This window comes from Pseudophryne corroboree, chromosome 6 (assembly GCF_028390025.1).
Source record: "Pseudophryne corroboree isolate aPseCor3 chromosome 6, aPseCor3.hap2, whole genome shotgun sequence".
Taxonomy (NCBI): Eukaryota; Metazoa; Chordata; class Amphibia; order Anura; family Myobatrachidae; genus Pseudophryne; species Pseudophryne corroboree.
The window spans coordinates 306193751-306209440 of record NC_086449.1 but is presented as its reverse complement, the minus strand read 5'-3'; the positions used below and the strand labels follow the sequence as shown (position 1 = coordinate 306209440).

The 15690-nt window shown below is 43.5% G+C and overlaps 1 protein-coding gene across 3 annotated transcripts in view; it reads left to right on the top strand.

Annotated features, from left to right (window-relative positions):
• Positions 1-15690, top strand: part of THSD4 (thrombospondin type 1 domain containing 4) — a 1279073-nt gene that overhangs the window by 130540 nt on the left and 1132843 nt on the right. For all 3 annotated transcript variants that reach the window (XM_063926205.1, XM_063926204.1, XM_063926206.1), the window contains exon 3: positions 14045-14114. In XM_063926205.1, the coding sequence (XP_063782275.1) occupies positions 14045-14114 (70 nt within the window). The remainder of the gene's footprint in view (positions 1-14044; positions 14115-15690) is intronic.

Below are 15690 nucleotides of genomic sequence, written 5' to 3'. Positions count from 1 at the left end.
TGATAGGGAGAGGACGTGTCTGGCGTCCTCTCCATTAGAATAGAGATAGATTAGATAGAGAGAGAGAGATTGTGCAGAGTCGCAGACAGAGTTAGTTTACCACAGTCAGTGACCAGTGCAGTTGCTAGTTAACTTTTATTTAATATAATATATCCGTTCACTTCTCTCTGCTATATCCGTTCTCTGCCTGAAAAAAAAAACGATACACAGCACAGTCAGTCACACAGTGTGACTCAGTCTGTGTGCACTCAGCTCAGCCCAGTGTGCTGCACAGTCATCAATGTATAAATTAAAAGCTTATAATTAATTGTGGGGGAGACTGGGGAGCACTGCAGGTTGTTAGCAGGAGCCAGGAGTACAATTATATTAATTAACAGTGCACACTTTTGCTGCAGGAGTGGTGACCAGTGCCTGACCACCAGTATAGTATTGTTGTATACTACTAATATCTCTTTAAATATCAACCAGTCTATATTAGCAGCAGACACAGTACAGTGCGGTAGTTCACGGCTGTGGCTACCTCTGTGTCGGCACACGGCAGGCAGTCCGTCCGACCAGAATTGTATTATTTATTATTATATACCTACCACCTAACCGTGGTTTTTTTTTCATTCTTTATACCGTCATAGTGTCATCCTAATTGTTACGAGTATACTACTATCTCTTTATCAACCAGTGTACAGTGCGGTAGTTCACGGCTGTGGCTACCTCTGTGTCGGCACACGGCAGGCAGTCCGTCCGACCAGAATTGTATTATTTATTATTATATACCTACCACCTAACCGTGGTTTTTTTTTCATTCTTTATACCGTCATAGTGTCATCCTAATTGTTACGAGTATACTACTATCTCTTTATCAACCAGTGTACAGTGCGGTAGTTCACGGCTGTGGCTACCTCTGTGTCGGCACACGGCAGGCAGTCCGTCCGACCAGAATTGTATTATTTATTATTATATACCTACCACCTAACCGTGGTTTTTTTTTTCATTCTTTATACCGTCATAGTGTCATCCTAATTGTTACGAGTATACTACTATCTCTTTATCAACCAGTGTACAGTGCGGTAGTTCACGGCTGTGGCTACCTCTGTGTCGGCACACGGCAGGCAGTCCGTCCGACCAGAATTGTATTATTTATTATTATATACCTACCACCTAACCGTGGTTTTTTTTTTCATTCTTTATACCGTCATAGTGTCATCCTAATTGTTACGAGTATACTACTATCTCTTTATCAACCAGTGTACAGTGCGGTAGTTCACGGCTGTGGCTACCTCTGTGTCGGCACACGGCAGGCAGTCCGTCCGACCAGAATTGTATTATTTATTATTATATACCTACCACCTAACCGTGGTTTTTTTTTCATTCTTTATACCGTCATAGTGTCATCCTAATTGTTACGAGTATACTACTATCTCTTTATCAACCAGTGTACAGTGCGGTAGTTCACGGCTGTGGCTACCTCTGTGTCGGCACACGGCAGGCAGTCCGTCCGACCAGAATTGTATTATTTATTATTATATACCTACCACCTAACCGTGGTTTTTTTTTCATTCTTTATACCGTCATAGTGTCATCCTAATTGTTACGAGTATACTACTATCTCTTTATCAACCAGTGTACAGTGCGGTAGTTCACGGCTGTGGCTACCTCTGTGTCGGCACACGGCAGGCAGTCCGTCCGACCAGAATTGTATTATTTATTATTATATACCTACCACCTAACCGTGGTTTTTTTTTCATTCTTTATACCGTCATAGTGTCATCCTAATTGTTACGAGTATACTACTATCTCTTTATCAACCAGTGTACAGTGCGGTAGTTCACGGCTGTGGCTACCTCTGTGTCGGCACACGGCAGGCAGTCCGTCCGACCAGAATTGTATTATTTATTATTATATACCTACCACCTAACCGTGGTTTTTTTTTTCATTCTTTATACCGTCATAGTGTCATCCTAATTGTTACGAGTATACTACTATCTCTTTATCAACCAGTGTACAGTGCGGTAGTTCACGGCTGTGGCTACCTCTGTGTCGGCACACGGCAGGCAGTCCGTCCGACCAGAATTGTATTATTTATTATTATATACCTACCACCTAACCGTGGTTTTTTTTTTCATTCTTTATACCGTCATAGTGTCATCCTAATTGTTACGAGTATACTACTATCTCTTTATCAACCAGTGTACAGTGCGGTAGTTCACGGCTGTGGCTACCTCTGTGTCGGCACACGGCAGGCAGTCCGTCCGACCAGAATTGTATTATTTATTATTATATACCTACCACCTAACCGTGGTTTTTTTTTCATTCTTTATACCGTCATAGTGTCATCCTAATTGTTACGAGTATACTACTATCTCTTTATCAACCAGTGTACAGTGCGGTAGTTCACGGCTGTGGCTACCTCTGTGTCGGCAGTCGGCAGGCAGTCCGTCCATCCATAATTGTATTATTATTATAATATATACCACCTAACCGTGGTTTTTTTATACCACCTAACCGTGGCAGTCCGTCCATAATTGTATACTAGTATCCAATCCATCCATCTCCATTGTTTACCTGAGGTGCCTTTTAGTTCTGCCTATAAAATATGGAGAACAAAAAAGTTGAGGTTCCAAAATTAGGGAAAGATCAAGATCCACTTCCACCTCGTGCTGAAGCTGCTGCCACTAGTCATGGCCGAGACGATGAAATGCCAGCAACGTCGTCTGCCAAGGCCGATGCCCAATGTCATAGTACAGAGCATGTCAAATCCAAAACACCAAATATCAGAAAAAAAAGGACTCCAAAACCTAAAATAAAATTGTCGGAGGAGAAGCGTAAACTTGCCAATATGCCATTTACCACACGGAGTGGCAAGGAACGGCTGAGGCCCTGGCCTATGTTCATGGCTAGTGGTTCAGCTTCACATGAGGATGGAAGCACTCAGCCTCTCGCTAGAAAACTGAAAAGACTCAAGCTGGCAAAAGCACCGCAAAGAACTGTGCGTTCTTTGAAATCCCAAATCCACAAGGAGAGTCCAATTGTGTCGTTTGCGATGCCTGACCTTCCCAACACTGGACGTGAAGAGCATGCGCCTTCCACTATTTGCATGCCCCCTGCAAGTGCTGGAAGGAGCACCCGCAGTCCAGTTCCTGATAGTCAGATTGAAGATGTCAGTGTTGAAGTACACCAGGATGAGGAGGATATGGGTGTTGCTGGCGCTGGGGAGGAAATTGACCAGGAGGATTCTGATGGTGAGGTGGTTTGTTTAAGTCAGGCACCCGGGGAGACACCTGTTGTCCGTGGGAGGAATATGGCCGTTGACATGCCAGGTGAAAATACCAAAAAAATCAGCTCTTCGGTGTGGAGGTATTTCACCACAAATGCGGACAACAGGTGTCAAGCCGTGTGTTCCCTTTGTCAAGCTGTAATAAGTAGGGGTAAGGACGTTAACCACCTCGGAACATCCTCCCTTATACGTCACCTGCAGCGCATTCATAATAAGTCAGTGACAAGTTCAAAAACTTTGGGTGACAGCGGAAGCAGTCCACTGACCAGTAAATCCCTTCCTCTTGTAACCAAGCTCACGCAAACCACCCCACCAACTCCCTCAGTGTCAATTTCCTCCTTCCCCAGGAATGCCAATAGTCCTGCAGGCCATGTCACTGGCAAGTCTGACGAGTCCTCTCCTGCCTGGGATTCCTCCGATGCATCCTTGCGTGTAACGCCTACTGCTGCTGGCGCTGCTGTTGTTGCCGCTGGGAGTCGATGGTCATCCCAGAGGGGAAGTCGTAAGCCCACTTGTACTACTTCCAGTAAGCAATTGACTGTTCAACAGTCCTTTGCGAGGAAGATGAAATATCACAGCAGTCATCCTACTGCAAAGCGGATAACTGAGGCCTTGGCATCCTGGGTGGTGAGAAACGTGGTTCCGGTATCCATCATTACTGCAGAGCCAACTAGAGACTTGTTGGAGGTACTGTGTCCCCGGTACCAAATACCATCTAGGTTCCATTTCTCTAGGCAGGCGATACCGAAAATGTACACAGACCTCAGAAAAAGAGTCACCAGTGTCCTAAAAAATGCAGCTGTACCCAATGTCCACTTAACCACGGACATGTGGACAAGTGGAGCAGGGCAGGGTCAGGACTATATGACTGTGACAGCCCACTGGGTAGATGTATGGACTCCCGCCGCAAGAACAGCAGCGGCGGCACCAGTAGCAGCATCTCGCAAACGCCAACTCTTTCCTAGGCAGGCTACGCTTTGTATCACCGCTTTCCAGAATACGCACACAGCTGAAAACCTCTTACGGCAACTGAGGAAGATCATCGCGGAATGGCTTACCCCAATTGGACTCTCCTGTGGATTTGTGGCATCGGACAACGCCAGCAATATTGTGTGTGCATTAAATCTGGGCCAATTCCAGCACGTCCCATGTTTTGCACATACCTTGAATTTGGTGGTGCAGAATTTTTTAAAAAACGACAGGGCCGTGCAAGAGATGCTGTCGGTGGCCAGAAGAATTGCGGGACACTTTCGGCGTACAGGCACCACGTACAGAAAACTGGAGCACCACCAAAAACTACTGAACCTGCCCTGCCATCATCTGAAGCAAGAAGTGGTAACGAGGTGGAATTCAACCCTCTATATGCTTCAGAGGTTGGAGGAGCAGCAAAAGGCCATTCAAGCCTATACAATTGAGCACGATATAGGAGGTGGAATGCACCTGTCTCAAGTGCAGTGGAGAATGATTTCAACGTTGTGCAAGGTTCTGATGCCCTTTGAACTTGCCACACGTGAAGTCAGTTCAGACACTGCCAGCCTGAGTCAGGTCATTCCCCTCATCAGGCTTTTGCAGAAGAAGCTGGAGGCATTGAAGGAGGAGCTAACACGGAGCGATTCCGCTAGGCATGTGGGACTTGTGGATGCAGCCCTTAATTCGCTTAACAAGGATTCACGGGTGGTCAATCTGTTGAAATCAGAGCACTACATTTTGGCCACCGTGCTCGATCCTAGATTTAAAGCCTACCTTGGATCTCTCTTTCCGGCAGACACAGGTCTGCTGGGGTTGAAAGACCTGCTGGTGACAAAATTGTCAAGTCAAGCGGAACGCGACCTGTCAACATCTCCTCCTTCACATTCTCCCGCAACTGGGGGTGCGAGGAAAAGGCTCAGAATTCCGAGCCCACCCGCTGGCGGTGATGCAGGGCAGTCTGGAGCGACTGCTGATGCTGACATCTGGTCCGGACTGAAGGACCTGACAACGATTACGGACATGTCGTCTACTGTCACTGCATATGATTCTCTCAACATTGATAGAATGGTGGAGGATTATATGAGTGACCGCATCCAAGTAGGCACGTCACACAGTCCGTACTTATACTGGCAGGAAAAAGAGGCAATTTGGAGGCCCTTGCACAAACTGGCTTTATTCTACCTAAGTTGCCCTCCCACAAGTGTGTACTCCGAAAGAGTGTTTAGTGCCGCCGCTCACCTTGTCAGCAATCGGCGTACGAGGTTACATCCAGAAAATGTGGAGAAGATGATGTTCATTAAAATGAATTATAATCAATTCCTCCGCGGAGACATTGACCAGCAGCAATTGCCTCCACAAAGTACACAGGGAGCTGAGATGGTGGATTCCAGTGGGGACGAATTGATAATCTGTGAGGAGGGGGATGTACACGGTGATATATCGGAGGGTGAAGATGAGGTGGACATCTTGCCTCTGTAGAGCCAGTTTGTGCAAGGAGAGATTAATTGCTTCTTTTTTGGGGGGGGTCCAAACCAACCCGTCATATCAGTCACAGTCGTGTGGCAGACCCTGTCACTGAAATGATGGGTTGGTTAAAGTGTGCATGTCCTGTTTTGTTTATACAACATAAGGGTGGGTGGGAGGGCCCAAGGATAATTCCATCTTGCACCTCTTTTTTCTTTTCTTTTTCTTTGCATCATGTGCTGATTGGGGTGGGTTTTTTGGAAGGGACACCCTGCGTGACACTGCAGTGCCACTCCTAGATGGGCCCGGTGTTTGTGTCGGCCACTAGGGTCGCTAATCTTACTCACACAGCTACCTCATTGCGCCTCTTTTTTTCTTTGCGTCATGTGCTGTTTGGGGAGGGTTTTTTGGAAGGGACATCCTGCGTGACACTGCAGTGCCACTCCTAGATGTGCCCGGTGTTTGTGTCGGCCACTAGGGTCGCTAATCTTACTCACACAGTCAGCTACCTCATTGCGCCTCTTTTTTTCTTTGCGTCATGTGCTGTTTGGGGAGGGTTTTTTGGAAGGGCCATCCTGCGTGACACTGCAGTGCCACTCCTAGATGGGCCCGGTGTTTGTGTCGGCCACTAGGGTCGCTAATCTTACTCACACAGCTACCTCATTGCGCCTCTTTTTTTCTTTGCGTCATGTGCTGTTTGGGGAGGGTTTTTTGGAAGGGACATCCTGCGTGACACTGCAGTGCCACTCCTAGATGGGCCCGGTGTTTGTGTCGGCCACTAGGGTCGCTTATCTTACTCACACAGCGACCTCGGTGCAAATTTTAGGACTAAAAATAATATTGTGAGGTGTGAGGTATTCAGAATAGACTGAAAATGAGTGTAAATTATGGTTTTTGAGGTTAATAATACTTTGGGATCAAAATGACCCCCAAATTCTATGATTTAAGCTGTTTTTTAGTGTTTTTTGAAAAAAACACCCGAATCCAAAACACACCCGAATCCGACAAAAAAAATTCGGTGAGGTTTTGCCAAAACGCGTTCGAACCCAAAACACGGCCGCGGAACCGAACCCAAAACCAAAACACAAAACCCGAAAAATTTCAGGCGCTCATCTCTACTTATAACACGTCAAAAAAAGTTTGATTTTATTGCCATCATTTACACTTTCAAAAGAACAGAAAACAAAAAATGGCGTCTGCAAAAGTTTGGCCACCCTGCAGAGTTAATACCTTGTACTGCCCCCTTTGGACAGCTGAGACCTGGCAGTGTCATGGATTGTTCTCAATCATCGTCTGGAAAGACCAGGTGATGTCAATCTCAAAGATTTTAAAAGCCCAGACTCATCTGACTTTGCTCCAATAATCAGCACCATGGGTTGCTCTAAGCAGTTGTGTAGAACACTGAAACTGAGAATAGTTGACGCTCACAAAGCAGGAGAAGGCTATAAGAAGATAGCAAAGCGTTATCAGATGCCCATATCCTCTGTTCGGAATGTAATTAAGAAATGGCAGTCAACAGGAACAGTGGAAGTTAAAGCAAGATCTGGAAGACCAAGAAAAATATCAGACAGAACAGCTCACAGGATTGTGAGAAAAGCAAGTCAAAATCCACGTTTGACTGCACGATCCCTCCAGGAAGATCTGGCAGACACTGGAGTTGTGGTACACTATTCCACTATAAAGAGATACTTGTACAAATATGGTCTTCATGGAAGAGTCATCAGAAGAAAACCTCTTCTACGTCCTCACCACAAAAATCAGCGTTTGAAGTTTGCAAATGAACATATAGACCAGCCTGATGCATTTTGGAATAAAGTTCTGTGGACTGATGAGGTTAAAATAGAACTTTTTGGCCGCAATGAGCAAAGGTACGTTTGGAGAAGGAAGGCACAGAATTTAATGAAAAGAACCTCTGTCCAACTGTTAAGCATGGGGGTGGATAAATCATGCTTTGGGGTTGTATTGCAGCCAGTGGCACAGGGAACATTTCACGAGTAGAAGGAAAAATGGATTCAATAAGATTCCAGTAAATTTTGGACGCTAACTTGATGCCATCTGTGAAAAAGCTGAAGTTAAAGAGAGGCTGGCTTCTACAAATGGATAATGATCCTAAACACACCTCAAAATCCATGGTGATTACATCAAGAGGCGTAAACTGAAGGTTTTGCCATGGCCTTCACAATCTCCTGACCTCAACATAATTGAAAATCTATGGATAGACCTTAAAAGAGCAGTGCATCACAGACAGCCCAGGAATCTCAAAGAACTGGAAGACTTTTGTAAGGAAGAATGGGCGAAGATACCTCAAACAAGAATTGAAAGACTCTTGGCTGGCTACAAAAAGCATTTACAAGCTGTGATACTTGCCAAAGGGGGCAGTACAAGGTATTAACTCTGCAGGGTGGCCAAACTTTTGCAGACGCCATTTTTTGTTTTCTGCTCTTTTGAAAGTGTAAATGATGGCAATAAAATCAAACTTTTTTGACATGTTATAAGAATGTCTAATCTGTAATTTGATGCCTTTTGGAGATTTTTCCATCTTTCCTTGGCTTCTTTTTGCACATTAAAATGAATTTTTGCCTGGGGTGCCAAAACTTTCAATCCCCACTGTAAGCTTCCAAGAGGTGATAAGGTTAAAAGTACTCTTAAATGTATGACAACTCACTTTTTATGTATAAATAAGGATTTTGGCTCAAAGGTCCTTCTTGTTTTCCACAGCTGCATACTGTGTACCTTAGAACCAAAATATCCCCAATGGGGAGAAAAACTCTGATAGTGTAATAAAGTTTTTAACAGAGTTTAATAAACTTTTCACACAAACATATAAGTAAAAGGTGGACTCGTACAATATTAAAAATCATATCATGCTTATCTGTTATACAGCAGTGGAGAGGTAGTAGTGTATAGCTTAAGGCATTTCGTCCCTTCATGTAAAAATGGTACTTCCTTAGGAGTAAGCATGGGTGACCCTGCATCTGAAAGTCTTATAAAGGCTGGCTAATCAGATCCTTGAGCACTTCCTGATTTCCCAGCATCAGGAAGTAATGTTTGCGCATGCGCGAAAATGCTGCGATATTGCGTTAATTCAATGACAACAATACATTTGGGCTGTGCAGGCGCAAGATGTATGGAGGCCCATTATAAAGTTTGTGTGCAGAGGCGCGGGGACCGGGATATTGCACGGACATCCCTTCCCTGCGTCCTCCGTATCCCGGGCAACCTAGCTCCGTTTTAATGGGCTGTAGAGATAAAAGTGTGGCGGACATTTTTGATTGGTCAGAAGACATTGAAATCAATGCGTCATTTTACTCTGGTCTCACTAGGTAATAAAGGATATTTTTATAGTATATTGCCTCTGTGACCCATACTTAAGTTACAATACAAGTTAGTAAAAATAATACATTAAGGTTAACAATTACATCAATTCATAATGGGATAGCACTCGATTAAATACATTTTACAATGAAGTTAATGTATTAATTCATAATTTAAGAGAAAATGAGTGATCTTACAACAAAAAGAATGCTCAGCATATTAAAAGTTGTTGCCCCCACTAAAACGTGTCCATGACAATAAATTAGCTAAGAGAGAAATGTGCTGGATTTACCAACTCAATACACTAACTCCATATGGCCTAAACGAGTATTATGAGATTGCGCCTTTTTTATAATAACTACATTATATGCTTATTACATACCCAGGTTCTTATTATTATTACGTTTTTTATTTATCATTTATGTATTTTTATCTTGTCCTGTATATTATCCTTCTTAATGAATTATCAGCTGTTCTAATGTGTTGTTCCCATATAATGTGCACTGTGATGTGTGGGGGGCAACACCTTGTAATATGCTGAGCATTTTTTTCCAACAATCTCAATCCGACTGTAAAAATAAAAAGTCAGATTGAGCAGGGCGTCTTCCTGGCCAGGATCCTCACTCCCGGCAGTGCCTCCCCCCACCGCCGCAGACATGTACACCCGCCACCAGCTCCCCCCACTGCCGCCGCCAACGCACCTGGCAGCTGCTGACAGCAGCATCAGGACAGGACACACACAGCAACAGTCTGGTTTTACCATAAGTGTCGGATCCATTCCAACATGCATTTGTTGGAATGGATCCGACAAGGGCTATTCAATTAACGGCCAAATCTGGCTGTCGGATTTGGCCGTTAATTGAATAGCCCTTGTCGGATCCATTCCAACAAATGCATGTTGGAATGGATCCGACACTTATGGTAAAACCAGACTATCAACTAAAATGTATGTAGAACCTGATTAAAAAATAAAAAACCAATGCGTTTTGTCCCTTGATAGTCTCAATCCCTATTTGCAAATATTTGTGATACATAATAGGTGTATATTCCATGGTCAACTATAAGGGATATTATTAGAAAGTGGAAGAGTTTAGGAACAACAGCAACTCATCCATGAAGCGGAAGACCACATAAAATCACAGAGCAGGGTCAACAACTGCTAAGGCGCATGGTGCATAAAAATTGCCAATTGCTGGTTTCATAGCTGAAGAGTTCCGAACTTCCACTGGCATTAATGTAAACACAAAAACTGTGCAGCGGGAGCTTAATGGAATGGTTTTCCATGGCAGTGCAGCTGCATGCAAGCCTCACATCAACAGTCCAATGCTAAGCATCAGATGGAGTAAGGTAAAGCACACGACATTGGACTGTGGAGCAGTGAAAACATGCTCTGTGGAGTGATGAATCACACTGGTCTGTTTGGCAGTCAGGTGGGCGAGTCTGGATTTGGCAGATGGCGGGAGAACGTTACCTGCCTGACTGCATTATTCCAACTGTGAAGTTTGGTGGAGGAGGGATAATGGTATGGGGCTGTTTTTCAGGATTTGGGCTAGGCCCCTTATCTCCAGTGAAGGGCAATCTTAATGCTTCAGCATGAGCCAGACCTCATAAATTCTCTACAAAATGAATGGGACAAATTCCCACAGAAACACTACAAAATGTTGCTGAAAGTCTTCCAAGGAGAGTGGAAGCTGCAAATTGGGGACCAACTCCATATTAAAGTATATGTATTTGAATGCAATGTCATTACAGTCCCTGTTGGTGTAATGGTTAGACGACTGAATACTTTTGTCCATATAGTGTATATTGCACCCCCCCCCCCGAAAAACAGTCAGGGTGGCAGACGTAGATCTCAGGACCAGCTGCTTCTCCCATTGGCAGCTTTATGTGGCTTGCTCACAAGTTAGTAGCTCCAAGCATCTATTTGTGGTAATCCCTGAAGGAAAAACTGCAAATATTGTTTACAAAGACATTTTGTGATCAGTGTGTACAATATAAAATATATGTCACAATGTTAGATGGCAGTATGGTCTTTGTAAAATTAGTTCCACTGAGCAATAACATACATACATGTGAGCTAAGCTGCAAGCAAATGCTAGTTATTAAAATAAAGTGGTTTTCCCATTTTGTTTAGAATGTATTATTTTTACTTTTTAATATTTTTCTTATATATATATATTTTTTTTTTAACTAACATTATTTTCAATGAAACTGGAAGCCTGAGTCCAGGGGGTAAATTTACTAAGATTCGTATTTTCCCGTTTCAGGTCAAAGTTCAATCACGAATGACATCGAAAGTGTAAAACTGCAACTTTTTGAATTGATTACGACTAATTTACTAAGCTGTCGTATTCGGGTTTTTCTTTTGTTCCGATGTCGATGTCATTCGTGGTTTTTTTTCTATTTTTACGGCAGTGATTAGCAAAACACTGCCGACTTTTTTACAATGAATCTCGGCCGGATCTGTGTGATCCGTGCTGGGGTTCATTTTTTTTGTTTTTTTTAAATTAAACACTGTCAAATATTTTAAAAAAAATTGCGTGGGGTCCCCCCTCCTAAGCATAACCAGCCTCGGGCTCTTTGAGCCGATCCTGGTTGCCGAAATATGGGGAAAAAAATGACAGGGGTTCCCCCATATTTAAGCAACCAGCATCGGGCTCTGCGCCTGGTCCTGGTTCCAAAAATACGGGGGACAAAAAGAGTAGGGGTCCCCTGTATTTTTAAAACCAGCACCGGGCTCCACTAGCTGGACAGATAATGCCACAGCCGGGGGTCACTTTTATATAGTGCCCTGCGGCCGTGGCATCAAAAATCCAACTAGTCACCCCTGGCCGGGGTACCCTGGGGGAGTGGGGACCCCTTCAATCAAGGGGTCCCCCCCCCCAGCCACCCAAGGGCCAGGGGTGAAGCCCGAGGCTGTCCCCCCCCATCCAATGGGCTGCGGATGGGGGGGCTGATAGCCTTTGTTGTAAAAGAAAAGATATTGTTTTTAGTAGCAGTACTACAAGTCCCAGCAAGCGTCCCCCGCATGCTGGTACTTGGAGAACCACAAGTACCAGCATGCGGCGGAAAAACGGGCCCGCTGGTACCTGTAGTACTACTACTAAAAAAATACCCAAAAAACACAAGACACACCGTGAAAGTATAATTTTATTACATACATACACACATACATACATACATACTTACCTTATGTTCCCACGCAGGTCCGTCCTCTTCTCCAGTAGAATCCAAGGGGTACCTGTTGAAGAAATTATACTCACGAGATCCAGGGGTCCAGGGTCCTCGGGGAATCCAGGTGTAATCCACGTACTTGAAAAAAATAACAAAACGGACACCCGAGCCACGCACTAAAAGGGGACCCATGTTTGCACATGGATCCCCTTTTCCCGACTGCCAGAAACCCACTCTGACTGATGTCTAAGTGGGTTTCCTCAGCCAATCAGGGAGTGCCACGTTGTAGCACTCTCCTGATCGGCTGTGTGCTCCTGTACTGAGTGACAGGCGGCACACGGCAGTGTTACAATGTTGCGCCTATGCGCTCCATTGTAACCAATGCTGGGAACTTTCTGCCCTGCGGTTGACCTAAAGTGACGTCACCGCTGAGGGGTGACTAGTTGGATTTTTGATGCCACGGCCGCAGGGCACTATATAAAAGTGACCCCCGGCTGTGGCATTATCTGTCCAGCTAGTGGAGCCCGGTGCTGGTTTTAAAAATACGGGGGACCCCTACTCTTTTTGTCCCCCGTATTTTTGGAACCAGGACCAGGCGCAGAGCCCGATGCTGGTTGCTTAAATATGGGGGAACCCCTGTCAATTTTTTCACCATATTTCTGCAACCAGGATCGGCTCAAAGAGCCTGAGGCTGGTTATGCTTAGGAGGGGGGACCCCACGCAATTTTTTTTGAAAAAATAAGCACTTTCCCACCCCTTCCCACTGATATACATGCACGGATCTCATGGATCCGTGCATGCCTATCCAATCACGAATAAAAAAAAAAGGTCTGTTTTTTTTTAGCACTTTTTTACGAGTTGTAATTTTTCACGGCAGTGTTTGTTTTTTTTTTGCTTTGCACTTCTTAGTAAATGACCGAGATTCATACTTAAACAGCCGCGTTTTGACCGATGGTGTATTCATTCGTGATTTTTTTCCTAGGACTTCAAAATATTACGAATGCCCTCATCACTGCCGTGATTATTGCTTAGTAAATTACCGAGATGACACTTTGATGAAAAAACGGCACCTCGGTCAAAATCGGGAGCTTAGTAAATTTACCCCCAGGTGTTTAGTTTCAGTCCCTATTCAGGAGAAATTGAGTCTGCTTGCCTGGCAAGTAGTGGTACCCCATTGTTTTTTTTTCTTTTCTTTTCTTTTAAAGAAATTGATTATGATAGAAAAATTTCAGGCCATTTTGATCAAAAAATAAAAAATCAAGGCACTATTTACATGCGGGCTGCTGAGTGATGCTGAGCTCCACAGTGATATTTGCCTTGAACAGTAAGCATAGACTTACGGCATTGCAATGGTCACCTTCTTTGATACCTGATAAAGGTCATCACATTGTGGGGTTTAATAAATGGATTGAAACCTAAAATTTAGGAATCTTCTCATTTTATTGAATCTTTAATCTTTTAGCAACTTTGTTTTCATAATGTTAACTGTCGTTTAATATATTTATATATATTTAGCCCAATGATAATGAATATATCTATATGGACAGCTCAGGAAATGGAGTTTAACTTACTGTAATTTGCTGTGATAATTATAGCTATTTTGTCTCCATGGAAAGAAACACTCGAGTACTTAGTCTAATAGCCAGTAGAGCTTATACTGTACATGATCCCCCTGTGCACTAGATATGTTTTCCTAAATTAATTATATAAATACAGACATACATTGCAAGCAGACGTCATTATGAAGGAATCCAGCATCTGTACTCACTAGTCAGTGTGCTGGTAAGCAGCTGGAATGTTGTAGTAAATATTAAGTTATCTTTACATTACTGATTCTGTTTTTCTTTGCAGATTGGTCAGCTCCATAGTATTGTTAGGATTTCAGCTGGTTTTCTCACAGCTGTCAATTGATCACAGAAAGGTAAGAAATCTCTGGTATTCCATCATCCATTATTTGTCTCTGTTTCCCTAGTAACAAAAGTTTGTAGAGTGTTAGCTGTTAATAAAAATAAGGACTACTTAAGATTCCTAACATCTGATTCGTGCCCATACCCTCCCATAGCAAGGTAACCATCTTAACCAACCATAATGAAATAAAGACATGGAAGCATGTACTGAATAAGGGGAAAGGAAAGGTCAGCTTTATTTACATTTTACCTATTTAAATGTAAGCTAATAGATATTAAACTACTAAAAGAGTAAGCAAAAGGGGGAAAAGGACAGGTAAAGTACTATGGGGACATACAAAGAACTGCCTCACTAAGCAGTTATCACCGTCTGCATATATTCCACATTGGACTAGATGGGAGGCCATCTGCCAACCCATATAAACACTCAAGGTATCCACCTCTCACTCCAATGACACAACCAAAAAGTCCCATCTGGACCAGTGGTGCCGCATATCCCAGTAGGATAGAATCCGCTTAACCTGTGTATTGGTGGGGAGAACACCTCAAGCTTCCAAGGCAAATAATGACTGCTACCATTATTTCCCACCCCATGTAAAGCCGACGCCTAAAAGAACAAAGCTAATGAGAGGGAGGGTGGGAAAATGCATCACAGAAGGTTTTCTGTAAGATGGCCACCACACTGCAACTCAAAAGATGACACACACAAAAAAACTTCCCTTAAACCACAACTGAAGGCTGACCTGCTCTAAAGACCTCTAACCAACAGCCTCACAAACATTTTAATTCTTTCCTGACTAGGGGCAGTCCCTCAAAGACCCTGGTTTTAATTTCCTGTATGCATATGTAATGCATACTGTCTCAAATAATGAATTATAGTTTTGTTGGATAACAGTAGAGATAACGTCTTTAAACATTATATATTTATCAAGGAGCACAGACCATGCACTCTCTATTGGTTAACTAAACCGCTAGAGACTGGCCATTCCCCTAAACACGGGTCACTACAAGCCCATTCCCCCGGTGGGACCATCATGCCCCAGTCCGACACTGAGGATGGGGTAAAGCTTCTAGTGTTGTTTGTACACATTACAGATGACTAATCTTCCTCAAGTCTTCATTTGAAATGTTGAGAACTACTGTATGGGATCATGTTCTTTTCTACAGTACTTTATCAAAAATGTAATTAATAAAATATCATTAATTCAGGGAATGGCTACTAAAATATTTAAAAGGACTACAGAGTAACACTGATCAGGGGCAAAATGACAGTGCTCAACCTGTACAGTTTATAGTAGAGGAAAGACCTTTTGGGTTGTGTTACCTTGGTGCCATGATCTAAGGAACATCCATGGAACTACTGAAGACTCTACCACAGAGGTTCACAATAGGTACCTGACAGTGAAGGGCTATTTCTTAAAGCACAGTCCACATTGACAACTATTTAATCTTATTCGGAGGCTCTACTCTTTCAGCTTTAGCCTCCTGGGCTAAAAAAATAGCTATAGCTATCATAACACTCTAATAAGGTGCCAGGAATTCCCATTGGATCCTACAAGACTGATATACTAGTGGTAAAATTTCTTAAGG